At 51.7% G+C, this 15415-nt stretch overlaps 5 protein-coding genes across 5 annotated transcripts; 3 read left to right on the forward strand and 2 right to left on the reverse strand.

Annotated features, from left to right (window-relative positions):
- Positions 1 to 405: 405 nt before the first annotated feature.
- N7468_009715 (Short-chain dehydrogenase/reductase SDR) lies at positions 406 to 1617 on the reverse strand (the record flags this gene model as incomplete). The annotated part of the gene is made up of 4 exons (XM_058479011.1): positions 406 to 486; positions 521 to 1084; positions 1141 to 1457; positions 1554 to 1617. 4 exons carry the CDS (start codon positions 1615 to 1617, stop codon positions 406 to 408), a joined length of 1026 nt encoding a protein of 341 aa, XP_058327341.1.
- Positions 1618 to 1985: 368 nt separating this feature from the next.
- Positions 1986 to 2339, forward strand: N7468_009716 (uncharacterized protein; the record flags this gene model as incomplete). The annotated part of the gene is made up of 1 exon (XM_058479012.1): positions 1986 to 2339. One exon carries the CDS (start codon positions 1986 to 1988, stop codon positions 2337 to 2339), a length of 354 nt encoding a protein of 117 aa, XP_058327342.1.
- Positions 2340 to 3056: 717 nt separating this feature from the next.
- Positions 3057 to 6185, reverse strand: N7468_009717 (uncharacterized protein; the record flags this gene model as incomplete). The annotated part of the gene is made up of 7 exons (XM_058479013.1): positions 3057 to 3194; positions 3248 to 3890; positions 3947 to 4130; positions 4189 to 5035; positions 5096 to 5457; positions 5512 to 5971; positions 6030 to 6185. Coding segments are annotated over 7 exons (2790 nt in total), but the record flags the coding sequence as incomplete, so codon positions are not given.
- A 2024-nt stretch (positions 6186 to 8209) lies between these two features.
- Positions 8210 to 10724, forward strand: N7468_009718 (transcription factor domain-containing protein; the record flags this gene model as incomplete). Its single annotated transcript, XM_058479014.1, has 11 exons — positions 8210 to 8250; positions 8304 to 8385; positions 8508 to 8529; positions 8593 to 8730; positions 8790 to 9298; positions 9365 to 9489; positions 9554 to 9629; positions 9682 to 9766; positions 9835 to 9878; positions 9925 to 10207; positions 10264 to 10724. 11 exons carry the CDS (start codon positions 8210 to 8212, stop codon positions 10722 to 10724), a joined length of 1866 nt encoding a protein of 621 aa, XP_058327344.1.
- A 635-nt stretch (positions 10725 to 11359) lies between these two features.
- N7468_009719 (5-oxoprolinase) lies at positions 11360 to 15261 on the forward strand (the record flags this gene model as incomplete). The annotated part of the gene is made up of 3 exons (XM_058479015.1): positions 11360 to 11885; positions 11947 to 13880; positions 13939 to 15261. 3 exons carry the CDS (start codon positions 11360 to 11362, stop codon positions 15259 to 15261), a joined length of 3783 nt encoding a protein of 1260 aa, XP_058327345.1.
- Positions 15262 to 15415: the final 154 nt, after the last annotated feature.

Here is a 15415-nt window from a genome sequence, read left to right on the forward strand (position 1 = left end):
TGAATAGCACGCAATCGTCAGAGGTGGGCCTTCTGGCACCGGATCTACATAACGCAACAATGCTTAATCTACGGAGATCCACTTGCGGGTCCTGCGGGACAGTAGCCTCGCCTTTGCAGGGACGCCTGCGCAGGGAGTTACGATGAATAGGAGTACACGGCAGTACTGATCGGAGTGAACAGAGATGCATTCCATTAAATTCAATCTATGATCAAACAAACTTCCAATGAGACAGAACTCGTTGGGTCCTAATTCACTCGGCTAAGTCCCCACCTTACTTTCAGCACCGCTGGAATTCCCCTCATGAGAGTAACCAGCAAAGCTTGGATGCACTTCCAACATTACAAGATATGGGTATCAAATCAGAACAATTCGTTAAAAAAGGCCGTTATGCCATGACCACCTTTAGTGGACTCCATTCGCGACAGGGGTGAAATCGCCCTTGCTGAAACTCTTCTTGGGTCCGTTGAAAATGCCATTCTGCTTCTCACGCGGAACACCGGGGGGGAATTCCACTCACGGAGATGCTGCTGCGCTGGCGTGGCTTCGCTGTCCAGATGGAGCCGTCGTCGAGGAATTCCTGTCCGGCAGCCAAGGCCTTGGATGGTTCCTCGCCCAGCCAGTGGGATTCGAGACGCTCGACATTCTCCTCGGTTTCCCATGCGCGGCCTCCTTCCACGAACATGGACTTGCCGTTGAGGGATCGGTCGGCTAGCATCCCAGCGGCAATGTGAGAGACCTCCTGGGGGGTGTTGGTGGGCAGGCTTGCCTCCTTCCATTTGTGCTGGATCTTCTTGACACTATCGGTTTCGGTGATCCAGGGGGCGATGGTGTTAATCCGGATGCAGTGTTTATACGGGGATGAGATGTAGCTGCGCAGCGAGCGCATGAGCCCGAGCACGCCGTGCTTGGACGCCTGGTAGACAAACAAGGACGGGCTCTCTTTGAATCCAGAGACACAAGAGAAGAGGAGGATGGAACGGTCTGTGCCGGGGCCCCGGTTGTGGCGGAGGTAGACCGAGGCAATGCGAGCAACATACATGGTGCCCAGAAGGTTGACGTCCAGTACTTTGGAGGTGGGGGTCTTGAGGAAGAGGGTTAGTCTCGTTGTGGCAACTTCGGGAAAGGGGGGGGGCTTACCTCACGGACAGAGTCCAAGGTCAAGCCAAAGTCGAACCAATTCCCGATCTCGACGATTCCTGCGGCCGACACCACATGGTCAATTCGCTTGTAGGTCTCAAAGGCCAGGTCGAACAGCGACAGGACGGATTGGTAATTGGTGACATCGGTAGGTTGGAAGACCACCCGGGCCGGTCCATTCTCGACAGGAGGGAACCTCTCGCGGGTTTTGTTCAACAGTCGTTCTCCTTCCACATTATCCAGGTCTCCGAAGCATACGTTGGCGCCTTTCTCAAGGCAGTCTTGTACGAGACTGGCACCAATGCCATTGGCACCGCCTGTCAGGCCATTATTTAGTATCCTCTCACATAAACAGTGTGGCAATGGGAACCCCCCCCCCCCTTAGGCGGAGACAGCATTTACTTGAGACATACCCGTAATGAGGACCACCTTGTCCGCTAGAGAGTGGGAAGTAATCTGCGGGATATACTGCGACATTTGGGGTGGAGATAAGCGGCTCGGTGGTGGATACGCAGAGAGTGGGGATTCAACTAGTGCACAAAGATAACAAACGATCTAGCGATGATGTATAGAATCAATGTGAGCCCATCGGGGCCGTAAGGGGGACAGTTTATATACTTGCCGATGGCCTAGGCGCGCATGGTTCAAGTTGAGGTGGAGAACGAGAACTGAAACCTCCAAAGCGGGTAGCATGACGCCATGGACTGCATCTTGACCCAAGAATGCCCATTCCCACGGGGCAGTGGAGGCAGGTACTGCGTAGAGTGTGGCTAGCAAAGTCCACGAGAAACTCCATCTCTCCGAGACCCTCGTACCATTCGTTACCCCCCTCCGACTGGGGCCACATGGGATCGTCACTGGTCTATGCGGGGAGACCACCGCCAAAGACGCTAAAGGCTGACGGCCATGAATCTGGACCCCTCGCCTGCGCACATTCCCTCCATCAGATGCGACCTGGTGGGCAACAATGCCCCCGTCTAACCTGCCTGGAAGGGCGAAACGAGCCAGGCGGGCGTTCCATGACTTTCTATGAAGAGAAACGTACAGGCTTCCCTTGCCCCGATTCGCCCAGCCGTGGCCTGCTCGGATATCTGTCCTCCGAGGACTTTATTCTGGCTTATCTGCAAGATGACCACTCACTGGTCCCCTCCGGTCTGTCCCTCTGGGCTCTTCTAGTCTCTGCGTTCTCCCTGGCATAAGGTCGAGGCAACCGGTTTGGTAAGACCCACTGTGGACCGCAGATGCAATCGCGATGTGGATGGCAGTGTTCCCCTCCCCGGAAAAACTGGTTTTCATTCGATACGAGGGCCACCTTTCCCCTTTATTTGTCTCTCTCCTTCCTTTAAACCGTCATCCGTATCCACTTGTGGTCCACGAGGATCGCCCGAACACCCGATCGGCAGGGTGTGATACTGGGGACCTTCTACGGCAAACCGGTCCTGATCACGCCATTCACGAGTCAAGAGAAGGCAATCAGAATAGGTACAATAGAATATCAGCATCATATCAGAAGACTCATCAGAAATGATAGTGGATTTTGGGATAATCAAACACACGTAAGTTCGAAAAAAGCGCGGAGAAATGAAGCCCACGAATGCGGCACGGAACCCTTTCCCGCAGGTCAAAACAAGGTAGGCAAATCAGAAATCAAATCATACATGGATCGCCCATGATCCAGCCTCGGCGATGACTCCCCCAAAATTGAGACATGAGAGGGGGAAGATTCGAGGACATCAGAATCATCCATCCATCTCTCTATAACACAAAGTTCTCCTCCGAAAACACATCATTAACCAGATTTTCAAATCCCACGCCTTGGATGGTGCTATGTACAATAACAAGTATGAAAGGAGGGGGGAAAAAACAAAAACAAAAAAGGACTTGGGCTCTTGAGAGACCCTCGCGGTTCCCCCGCTCTAGCGCCGGGAAACGCAGCAGAGAATGCCGGACTTTCCGAGGAACCAGAGAGACCCGATGAAACGGAAGAGGGACAAGCCGGCCGTGGTCCACAGGATGGCCGAGAAGTAGTTCGACGTGCGGACGGTGGAGGTGTTCTGTTCGTTAACGTTAGCGCAGCCCTGGGCAATCGATCGGGGAAGGAACATACCGTCAGACAGAATCGATCCACGCCGGTCGCAGTGATACACAGGGACAAAATGAGATTGCTGAAGATCCACAGCAGAATAAGGTTCGTTCGGAAGGCCTTGTACGAATCGTCCATGCTCTTTTCCTCCTTCTCATCGGGCTCCACAAACGGCGCCAGCGCACGCTTGACGGTGGCCTCGAATTGACTGTCAATATCGGCCTGGGGCTTATCCACTTCCTCGATGAAGTTGGATTTCCCTTCGTCCTTCTTCGTCTGCGCCTCTGGAAGGGCCTCGCTCTTATCTGAACCCTTGGTACCCCAGGACACGTCGTGCCAGTTACAGAAAGCGTAAACCATTAGCACGTTGATTGAGCTCGTCATACCGGCAAAGTAGGCCCAGGACGAGGTGAACATGTGCCAAGGATCCATATACAAGAAACTGGCCACGAAATAGACACCGTAGGTCGAAACCAACGCAATCACGACGATTCCGGCTCCGCTGGAACTGAAGAAGGACGACAAGAAAGCGCCGACACCTTTATCCATGCTGAAATCGAGGGTTCCTCCCATAAAGGCATTGGCCACAAGGTAGAAGGATAACACCAGGACGTAGGACTGGACAATAGCAAAGTACACGAACGAGAGGGTGTAGAATAGCCGGGATCTGTTGACGAGTTGATCGTTAGACAAAGATCAGCACATTGGACTTGCGAGACTTACCCTTTCGGTCGGTTTCCGAGAGCGAGGATGAATTGAAGCATAAGGAAGAAGACGTATCCATATTTCAAGAAGTTGTTCAGAATGGGCGATACATCGTTGCCGAAGGGCCACCCCTTGTACTTGTTCGATGAACCTGGCGTTCCGACAAGGTCCATGATAACCGAGGTAGTTAACCAGTACGAAGCTATGAAGGATTAGCATCCAAATCCCCTCAGATCGGTCTAAAATTCGCAGATACATACCGAGCGAAAACCAAGTCATCACGAGACCCACAACATTGTAGACCATTTGAATGTGGAGGAAAATCAGCCGAATGAAGTTGTGACCACTGCGATAGATACGACCAAAGTGCATAATGGCGTACAGACTGGCAGCGAAGGATCCGTTTAACCAACGACGGCGCTGAGAGATAAACTCCGGGGCTCCTTCGGGCACATCCGTCTCGCCCTTGGATGCCTTGACATAGGTCAAATGCCACTTGAAACCGGCCTTAGCCACCAACTCGAAACAAAGAATACGATCTTCAGCAAGGAACATGTTCTTCTTGAAAATATTCATGCCCTCAATACCCTTCTTTCCAAGCTGTTTTGAAAGCGTGTGGTCACCGTGGAAATATTGCTCCAGCGGGCGACCCATAATGGCACGGTACCGATATGCGGAGAACGCACCAGGCAACACACTAACGTATCCGAAGGCACTTTCCAGCGGTTTGTCGAGAATATTGGAGATCTTGTACTCAAAATTTTGCGCAGCGACCAAGGGGTTCATCAAGTTCTTCCAGCCCTTACCCAGCATAGCGTGAATCTCACCGCAAGAGCCACCAAGGTTCTTGTCGTTGTAGAAAGATTCCCACAGGGCGAGGAGGGATTTCTTGCCGGGTTTGGTACCCGCATCGATCAGGATCACGACCTCCGGGTTGAGAATACGACAGAAACCGTTGAAGAGCCAACGGTGGGAGTTGATCTTCTTACTGTTCTTCTGCTTCAAACAGAAGATCATTTGGACCGGGGGTAGATTGGTTGATTCATTTCCTTGCGGTCGGATCAATTGCTGGCTTGATGTGACGGAGAGCTGAGTTGTGTATTCGAACTAGACAGATGTTAGTCATGGGTTCTTATACACTTGACCCGGATGAAGGTTTTAACTTACGATGTGTGCAACAGTTTCACGGCCATCAACGGATCGCTTCATGATCCCATCTTGATAGATACCGATCGTGGCAAGCATATCAAGCGTGTTCTTGTCGCAAGGATCTATTCCATCGAAGACCAAGCAACAGACGATCTTCTGCCAGGCCGGACCACCTTTGTTCCAAAACTCTGATTTCTTCAGGTTGACAATGTCGCGGATGTTCTGCATGACACCGTGAAGGGTTCGTGCTGTGAGGACCTTATCTTCGTTGTAGTAGGTGATGGCAATGAGCAGCTCCGTGTGTCGATTGTACATCGCAGGCCGGAGGTTGTAGCCATTTCGAAGGGTGAATTCGTCGGGATCGCAAGTAGCGGCCGTGTCTACATCTTAATTAGCATTTCCGGCGGGATGGTCTATCTTCCCTTCTCACTCACATCGCAGATGAGAGAACTCCTCGGGAAATCCCTCCTCGGACTCTCGGTATTCGCGCTGGATGGCGTTCTGAATGGCACTTGGCACCGGGTAGTCGACACTCAGGACGGAGCCCTGGACCAGTTTGATCTTTCGTGTCGCATAACGGCGAAGGCCAGAGCCGGGAGCTTGACGCTGTCCCCAGGCCTCGGAGGGGGAGGCGGATTCTGACCCGGTGGTCATAGGGGATCGCATGCCGGATCGGCGATTAAAGCCGGGAGTGACCGACCGTGGTTCCTGGTATGCCCCATCGCCAGGGAAGATGGTTACGCCTGGGTCTTGGAGGGTGTAACGGCGGAGTGAATCGGTCGACGCATAAGGGTCTTCGATCGGAGCGTTGAAGGGACTCGGTTGGTTGCGGTATAGTAGGGACTGTTGGGACTCTGCGTGATCGTTCTTGTCTTCGTAGGCAAAGCTGTGTTGCTATCGGGAGGTTAACCCCTTCGATTCGACGACTGGCCTTGGGATACACGCTACTCACATCACGATGCATGTTGTGCAAATACAGACTGCTCTCACTCGCCCCCGGAGAGTGTGAAGGGTCTGAGGGAGGAGAATGGGGAGAAGTCGGTAGGGGGGGTACCCATTGTGTGCAGCTCCTCAACCGTTGGGTAGATGAAGAGATAGACTGGAACGGACTAAGGGAGAAAAACTAGAGTCCACCAAGGGACCGAAGGGCGTGAAAGACGTGAAAAGCGAAGGGATGCGAGGAAGCCCAAGCAAAGCGTGCACTAGCACACAAATTGTCGATGCCCTCCTGACAACGAACAATCAGGATGTTGAAATTGAAACGAGTTGACAGGTGGAACTAACAAGCGGAGGGAAAGTCAAGAGGGAAAAAAAGGATCCCAAGAAGGCTAGGCACCGGAGATCTGGGGGGTAGGGTGAAGTTCCAAAGATAGAATACACAAGCATAAGCCCGAACTAAAAAAAAAAAACTGAAAAGGTATTTTTGGGGGGTGAAAACAACAGGTGAGGGAGGTGATTGGCAGAATGAGGGAAAAGAGTGGGAACGGATGGCGAAAGGGGAGGAAGCGGACGCGGATGTTCGAGACAGAGTGGGCGCACTACGGAATCGCCATTCTATACCTTTCTATTGCATAAGACCTCAGTGCTGGTCGAGTGATCCTAGTTCTTGATAACTAATCCAACACTTAACTACCACTGCGCCACCTGCACTCCTGCAATAGTTGGTCTCCGATTCCTGGAGGTACGAGCAGATCATTGTCCCTGAGAAGACAAGATTCCGACCCAAACCCACGCATGAAACAGATTGGTCAGTCAACAACGAGGCGCCCCACTACTCCTTCCAAGACGTGGACAAGCCCAGTGTCAGTATGCACATGGGCTTCTAAGAGGATCAGAACCAAAGAATCCGAGCCCACGCTTGTTTCCCTCCCACCCGCAATCATGCGGTGGGAATCGGCGTATGCGCAAAGGACAAGAAAGACAGCCACGAAATGACAGCCACCCGGGGTCATGCCAAGGGCGCATGACGACGGGGGCTTGTTCGATCGGGCCAGGGGCGCATTGCACAGTGGAGCGACCTAATATCGGGCCCCACGCGAAGAATGTGATTGGGATCCCTCGGAGGTTCCGCGGCCGCGAGTGCGTCTGATCGCCTGGACAAACAGACACATCACGTGTATTCCTGCTGCAGGGACCGCGAGTTCACTCGGTGTTACAATATACATCAGCCATGTTGACCAGCTGATGCTTGACAAGCAGTCTTGTCATCTGACTCATAGTGCAACTACAAGCTTCTTACAGACTCAACATGTTGTATTTGGATTGCGACATCCGCCATCCCATGAGCTGCGACAGGATAAGCTTCATACCGGTGGTTTCTCACGGGCTTCAATGCGGAATGGCTGGGTTGCAATCTGCTAGGATCACTCAGGTAGTATTGGCTATATGATTCCACCCTAAGTGAAGCTTTTTGCTTTGTACCAGTGCAGGTACTCTACTTAGATTGTACCTACCGCCCCATGGTCGATGTCCAGCCGTGTGGGGGATCCTAATTACTTCAAAAGGGGACTCAAGACACAGAATAGTTATGCTTGATCGCTCTACATAATCGCGAATACCTCAGATCTGAGGTGGGGAATTTGACGGCTGGGCAGGCATGTGTACTATCCCGCGATATCTTCAGAGCAACTACTTGCACGAATGTCTGCTGGGAGGCATGCTGGGAGGCCAAGAACCTGACCAGGAGTATTCTCCGTGGAATGCGGGCGCTACCGCGCTTCTCCTGCTTGCTTTAGCCAAACATCTTCATAAAGATATACCCCCAACGATCCGGCTTTCGGCCCTTGAGCCGTGCGTACTATAACCTGAGAATAGTACGGGTGTCTGGAGGGGCTGTGGTTGACGCGGTTTAACTCGTCAGCCGCGGCGACTTCGCCCCGATACTGCAGGCTGTCTCGACTGTTTCTTACTGCGATTAGCTCATCGAGATCATGCTCACCTGCTCCAAGGCCATAGACACCACAGACAACATGTGCTACACACCGCGAATAGACCATAGACACGTCATTAGATAGATAATCTGTACGGATGATTACGCTGGCGGTGGAGCCATCGGCCCGACGCTCCCGACACAACTTTGTCTGCTGCGTCCATCTACTTTCTACGAAGGCTCAACTGGAAATGGCAGTCAGAATGTCTCGTGCAGGCCATTCCAGTAGACGATCAACGGTAGCGTATGTGTAGAGCACCAGATCCTCAAAACCCGAGTACTAAATCATACCTGCAGGTGCAATAGATGCCGGGCACGCAAGACGCGCTGCGCTGGCAAACCCCCTCTTCCCTGCGCAGCCTGTGTAGATGTTGGCCACGTATGTGTATACACCGAGGCGGAGAAGAGAATCTCGATCCCGGAAAGGTAGACCTATTAATCTTTTGCCATTGGGACCTTGGAACTTATCGAACCTCCACTAGTTACTACCGACATTTGCAGGCACAGGCCCGCGCCCCACCAGGTTAGCAGACATGAGAACGGTCACATCTCGTCCGCGTCCAACGGGTTGACAGAAAGATTACAGTGAGGAATCGGCCCTTGAGTACACCCATCGCTTCTACATCCAACTCCGATCCCCAGGAAGCCGAAGTGTCTGCAGAACGAGATGACTGGTGGTATAAAGACACCGAAAATCTATTCCTGAACCGATCAGGCGAGCGTCGTGCGTATAATAACCTGCACTGATTGAAAGCTTCCAGGTTTTCTCACGCAGACATGCAGACTTTGTGGGAGCGTCCTCGGCAACCCATCTAGCGAAGCGTCTGAACCCAACCTCCCAGAACCTTGCATGGGACGTGCGTCCTCTCTACGACGACCCCTCCTCCTTGCGGCGGCCAGTCGGGGGCCCGCTCCCCCAACTGCCCCCTTTCGAGTTCGCCAAGAAGCTATTCTATACTCAATACGCCTACATCGGCACGATCTTTTCTTTAATCCGACCGGCTCAGTTTGAAGAAAGATTAGACATTGTTTATCATCATCCCCCAGATTTCTCTCATCGGGAGTCATGTCTGATGTACTGTCAAATCCTTCTTGTCATCGCCTTTGGCTTGATGTATTCGGTGAACCAGTGGTCGGGTGATGATGGTCCTCCGGGATTCAAATATTTCAAGCATGCTTTGCGGTTTCTTCCCGATATCCATGAGGAGGGCTCGATATTTTTTGTAGAAGTCCTATGCTACGTTGCATATTACATGCAGAATTTAAATCGTCGGGATGCAGCGTTCCTTTATGTGAGTCGATCCTCCTGTTTCTCCTGGTTCTCTTGGACTTGAGTTTTCATATCTGACAGACTTCAGATTGGCCTCGCCCTTCGTATGGCTATATCTCTTGGTCTTCATCAAGAGGTTGTTGACGCGGATCTTAGCGAAGCGGATAGGAAGCGTAGGCGACAGGCTTGGTGGTCAGTCTATAGTCTAGACCGGTAAGAATTCCGCTCCAGTGCATGTAAAGAAGTCGAGATTGCTGAGGCTAGGAATCCTCGACAGCCTTTTATCTGTCAAATCAGGGAACCCGATCACGATTCATGATGAAGACATTGGAACCAAGTGGCCCGCAGAATTGGTATGTAACAAGGACATACCGAATTTGTACGACTCTCTGACTTTATCTCAAGGATGGCTCTACTCCTGAGCCCTGGCCGTCTGTCGTACTTGGTCATTATACGAAGTTATCTCGCATCCTAGGAAGGATTGGAGAAGGTGAGTACCTGTTGATCATAATTCGTTATCTCCCTCCCAAGTTTCTCAGGCTAAAGCGTTATTGTTAGAAATCTACCCGCAAAAAACCTCGCTCTGGGTCGAACCTTATAAGGTCTGTCCAGAGTATAACCAACGATCTGGCGAGCTGGCTACGGCAGATACCAGATCGCCTTCGCATTGACTTTACCACCCTCGATAACCCGATAAGTCGGGAGACCATATCGGTGAACTTGCATTTCTATTCTTGCCTCAACATGACCACTCGTCCCCTGGTATTCTATGTGATCCAGCGACGCCTTGAATCAGGCCGCCTAGGGGCTTCCATGGACGATTGGAGAGAAGGTCTGGCCACTAACACGGTCGCTGTGATTGACAGCTGCATTACAGCCGCTCGGGCTACGACTATGATAATGGATGCAGCACGCAGACAAAGTTTGATCGGTATGTGGGGCAGTACCCAGTAGACCGAATGAACTTCTGACTCTAGACGCCAACAGCTACCTATGGATATCTTGACGGCGAGTATATTTTTTCGGCGGCATTGCTCCTTGTCATGGTAAATGCCGCGTTTCCACCAACTGTAGTAAATGCCCGAGCGATGGAAAATGCCCTGGGGATTCTCCGCAGCATGGCTGATCAAGGCAATGCCTACTTGAGTTCTCGGCACTCCTTACTTCTTGAGCTGCAAGCGTCGATTGGGCCTAGGGTTCTGCGCAGCTATTCCAACGGGCTGAGTGAGCTCGCGGCCGAGGGATCCAGAAGCCTGGATGCCCAAGAAGTTGATACTAGTGTCGCAATCACCTCGGATGACTGGCAACAAGCGAGCAATTTACCCTCACTCCAGGATATCTCTTTTCGTTTTGACCCCAATGACGATTCGGCGATATGGGAGGGAGCTTTGAACCAGATTGATATTGACATGGATACGGACTGGATTGAAAGTAATTTGTACCGATAGACGGGTCACTTGACGCAGTGATCCACTACTAGTACATCGCATTATTGCATGGTACTAGTAAGCTTAGGTCTTCAAATTGCGGAATTTTATCCTTTCAGATCTAGGTCTCAGGTCACTTCAATGATAATTTCAGCACTGGTATCTCCCTACGCTTTTGGGAATTGATGAGAGGTGCGATGGAGGAAAAAGAAGTGTATTCATCGATATCCGGGGCAATGGCCCGTAATTCTGATTCTTGATTATTAGACCCGGTGGTAAGAAGAGGATAAGGAATATGAATTCCACACGTAGTACTAGCTGGCGTACAGCTTGCCATCCAAATCTGAATATAATCACAAAGCTACTAGCCCCGGTCTACGCCATTATGGATCTGCTGATCTCAGGCTGCTCCTTCAAGTTCCAATGTGAATCGGTTCGGGGCGACTGGTCGTCACGTGTCGGCCCGATGATAGCCCCCGTCGGTCCGACACGTGACCGCGTGCGATAGTCAAGAGATCCAATGCCCCTCAATACCAGCGTCGAATTACACTATATTAATCTGCATCTTCCTCGTCTTTCTGGTAATCAGACTATTTTGAATACCACAGCCCTTGAATTGGCCTATATTAGCACCACGCGAAGACTACCTCTGCATTATGGCTGAGCCCGGGAAGATCACTATCTCAATAGACAGAGGAGGCACATTCACGGATGTACATGCCATAGTTCCTGGCAGCCCAGACATTGTTCTGAAGTTGTTGTCCGTGGACCCCTCACATTATCAGGATGCCCCCACCGAGGGAATCCGTCGAATCCTTGAGCTTGTGACTGGAAAATCACATCCACGAGGGCAGCCACTGGAAATCGATCGCATTGGCTGTCTTAGAATGGGAACAACAGTGGCGACAAACGCCTTACTTGAGCGCAAGGGTGCTCGATCCGTTCTATTCACAACGAAGGGATTCCGAGATCTGCTGAAGATTGGGGACCAGTCCCGGCCTGATATCTTTGACTTATCCATGGCCCGCCCAGGAGTGCTACCGGAGAGCGTGGTAGAGGTCCGCGAAAGAATCGTCCCCTGTCACCCGTCTGCCGACTCCGAGTGTTTTAAAGAAGCTCGAATCGTGGAAGGCGTGACTGGAGAAAAGTTCCGGGTGATTGAGGAACTAGAGCATCGACCATGTGCGCGCAGAGCTCCAACGTCTGAAGGAGCAAGGCTACCATTCTCTATCTGTGGCCCTAGTTCATTCATTTGCTTATCCCGATCACGAGCAGAAGATTGGTGAGATCGCGGAACAGATGGGGTTCTCCGTCACACTATCATCAAAATTACAGCCCATGATTAAGATCGTGCCTCGGGGCATGTCAGCTGCTGCCGATGCCTACCTGACACCGGTAATCAAGACTTACATCGACTCCATTTCATCGAGTTTCGAAGGTGGGCTGGAGCGGCAAGACAAATGCCGCTTCGAGTTCATGCAATCCGACGGCGGCCTGGTCGATTTCCGGAAGTTCAGTGGCCTGAAAGCCATCCTGTCCGGCCCTGCTGCTGGAGTTGTGGGGTTCGCTGCGACCAGTTACGATCCTGTGGAGAAGACTCCCGTTATTGGGTTCGATATGGGTGGAACTTCGACGGATGTTTCTCGCTTTGATGGTCACTTGGAGCATGTCTTCGGGTCCCAGGTCGCCGGCGTTTTAATCCAATCGCCCCAACTTGATATCAATACGGTTGCTGCTGGCGGTGGCTCTATTCTCTCCTGGAGAAACGGTCTTTTTTACGTCGGACCCGAGTCGGCCAGTGCACACCCTGGTCCCGCATGCTACCGCAAAGGCGGGCCATTGACTGTCACCGATGCCAATCTTTTCTTGGGTCGCCTGCTTCCCGAGTACTTCCCTCATATCTTCGGACCTAACGAAGATCAACCGCTTGATACCGATGTCACGGCACAAAAGTTCCGTGAACTGACTTCTCAAATCAATGCGGAACGTCGCCAGCTCTCTCAGCCGGAGTATACCGCGGAAGAGGTAGCCCTTGGGTTTCTGAAAGTTGCAGACGAGTCGATGGCACGACCAATCCGCAATCTCACAGAAGCTCGAGGATTTGAGACGGCTTCACACCATCTGGCCTGTTTTGGTGGTGCTGGCGGACAGCATGCTTGTTCCGTGGCTGCATCCCTCGGAATATCGAGAATCATCATGCACAAATATTCTTCTGTGCTCTCAGCGTATGGTTTGGCTCTTGCAGAAGTTGTGAAGGAATCACAAGAGCCTATTTCTTCTGAATACAGCTCCTCTCACGCCTCTCTTCTGCAGCGGTTCGACGATATGTCTGGTGCAGCTACTGAGGAGATGCAGACCCAGGGATTCTCACCCGATCAGGTCCGCCATGAACAGTATCTCAATATGCGCTATGAAGGATCTGATACAAGCCTGATGATACTGCGACCGGAAGATTCGTCGGACTTCTTGGGTGCTTTCCGTGAACGTCATCGTCGCGAATTTAATTTCAACTCAGACCGTGCCGTTTTAGTGGATGATATCCGGGTGCGAACAGTCGCTTCTTCCAATATTCGCACTGAACGCAGCCCACTGGAGCAACTCCGGGAAATTTCGATCAAAGACGTTACTATATCTCCTGCCAGCATCACATCGGCTTATTTCGATGGGCACCCTGAGCGAATTGAGACCCCCGTGTTCCTGTTAGACCAGCTGGAAAAAGGTAGCCGGGTCACAGGACCAGCTGTGATCATTGACAAGACACAAACGATTGTTGTTTCCCCAGGTTCCGCAGCAAAACTTTTGGAAACATGCATCGTTATTGATTTGGAGGAGAAATCCTCGGCGGCTCCTTCGTTAACGCAAGTGTCAGAAGAAGTTGATCCTATCCGATTGAGTATCTTTGGTCATCGTTTCATGTCCATTGCGGAGCAAATGGGCCGAACACTACAGAAGACCTCTGTTTCAACCAATATCAAAGAGCGACTGGATTTCTCATGTGCTCTGTTCTCGCCAGACGGAGGGCTGGTGGCCAATGCTCCTCACGTGCCCGTCCATCTGGGTTCGATGCAATTCGCTGTGCGTTACCAGCATGAGAAATGGCTGGGCAAACTGAAGGATGGCGATGTTCTCGTGGCAAACCACCCTAGTTGTGGTGGTACCCATCTCCCCGATATCACGGTATGTCGTGAGATTGAGATATCTCATCTGCTATCTTTTACTAACAGGAGACATCTAGGTTATTACTCCCGTTTTTGACCGTCCTGGTGGTACTACAATCATGTTCTATGTCGCATCTCGAGGTCACCACGCCGATATCGGTGGCATCTTGCCCGGGTCTATGCCTCCCAAGTCCACAGAGCTCTGGCAAGAAGGTGCTGCGATCGAAGGAGAGAAGATTGTCAGCGATGGTGTCCTTGACGAAGCACGCCTTATTGAGCTACTGGTCACAAAGCCTTCTCAATACCCTGGCTGTGCGGGCGCGCGATGCATTAGCGACAACTTGTCAGACCTGAAAGCGCAAATTGCAGCTAATACTCGGGGAATCACCTTAATCCAGGCTTTATTTGCCGAGTATGGGGTTGAGACTGTTCAGAAATACATGTATGCCATTCAAGCCACGGCCGAAACTGCTGTCCGAAACCTCCTCAAGGATCTCTACCAGAAATTTGGTGGACAGCCATTGGAAGCTGTGGACTATATGGACGATGGCACGCCAATTCGTCTTAAGGTGACTATCGATGGCAGCACCGGCTCGGCTGTCTTTGATTTTGCCGGCACTGGCGCTGAGGTATACGGAAGCTGGAATGCACCCATCGCCATCACACACTCGGCTATTATTTATTGCTTGCGGTGTATGATCAACGCCGACGTCCCACTTAACCAGGGTTGTCTCGCTCCGATCGATATCCAGGTTCCTTCGCCGAGTATCCTGTCTCCAGCAAAAACTGCTGCGGTGGTCGGTGGCAACGTCGTCACCTCTCAGCGCATCACAGACACGGTGTTGAAGGCTTTCCGGGCCTGCGCGGCATCTCAGGGATGCTGCAACAATCTGACCTTTGGCACAGACCCCACGACAGACTCCGCGGGCAAAGTGATTAAGCCTGGATTTGGTTATTACGAAACAATCGCCGGAGGCAGCGGAGCGGGACCAACCTGGAAAGGCGAGTCTGGAGTGCACGTACATATGACCAACACTCGCATCACAGATCCCGAGATACTCGAAAAGCGCTATCCGACGTTGCTGCACCAATTCACTTTGCGCGAGGGCTCTGGTGGTCGAGGCAAGAACCCCGGTGGTGAGGGCGTCGTACGTGAGATCGAGTTCCTTGCACCTGTCAAATGTTCCATCCTTTCAGAACGACGGGTTCATAGACCGTATGGGTTGGAGGGAGGTGAAGATGCCGAGACAGGCCTGAATCAGTGGATTACCACAGATGGTGAGACGGGAGAACCGCGCCATATCAATATTGGCGGTAAAAACACTGTCGACGTCAAAACACATGACCGTGTGGTTATCATGACTGCGGGAGGAGGTGGCTGGGGAGCTGTCGAAGCATGAAAGTGATGGATTTTCGTTGGAGAGCTGACAGAACTAGTGGATTTCTTTCTAAATATGGCGCAAATGGTTTCAACTCAAGCACGCGCCTTAAGTTTTATGTGATCGAATTACCTACGAATTCTCCACACTTTAGTTATGAAGTTGTAACTCACAA

The sequence above is a fragment of the Penicillium chermesinum genome (assembly GCF_028974085.1).
Source record: "Penicillium chermesinum strain IBT 19713 chromosome Unknown utg000007l:1.0-2695246.0:1.0-2697696.0, whole genome shotgun sequence".
Classification (NCBI taxonomy): Eukaryota; Fungi; Ascomycota; class Eurotiomycetes; order Eurotiales; family Aspergillaceae; genus Penicillium; species Penicillium chermesinum.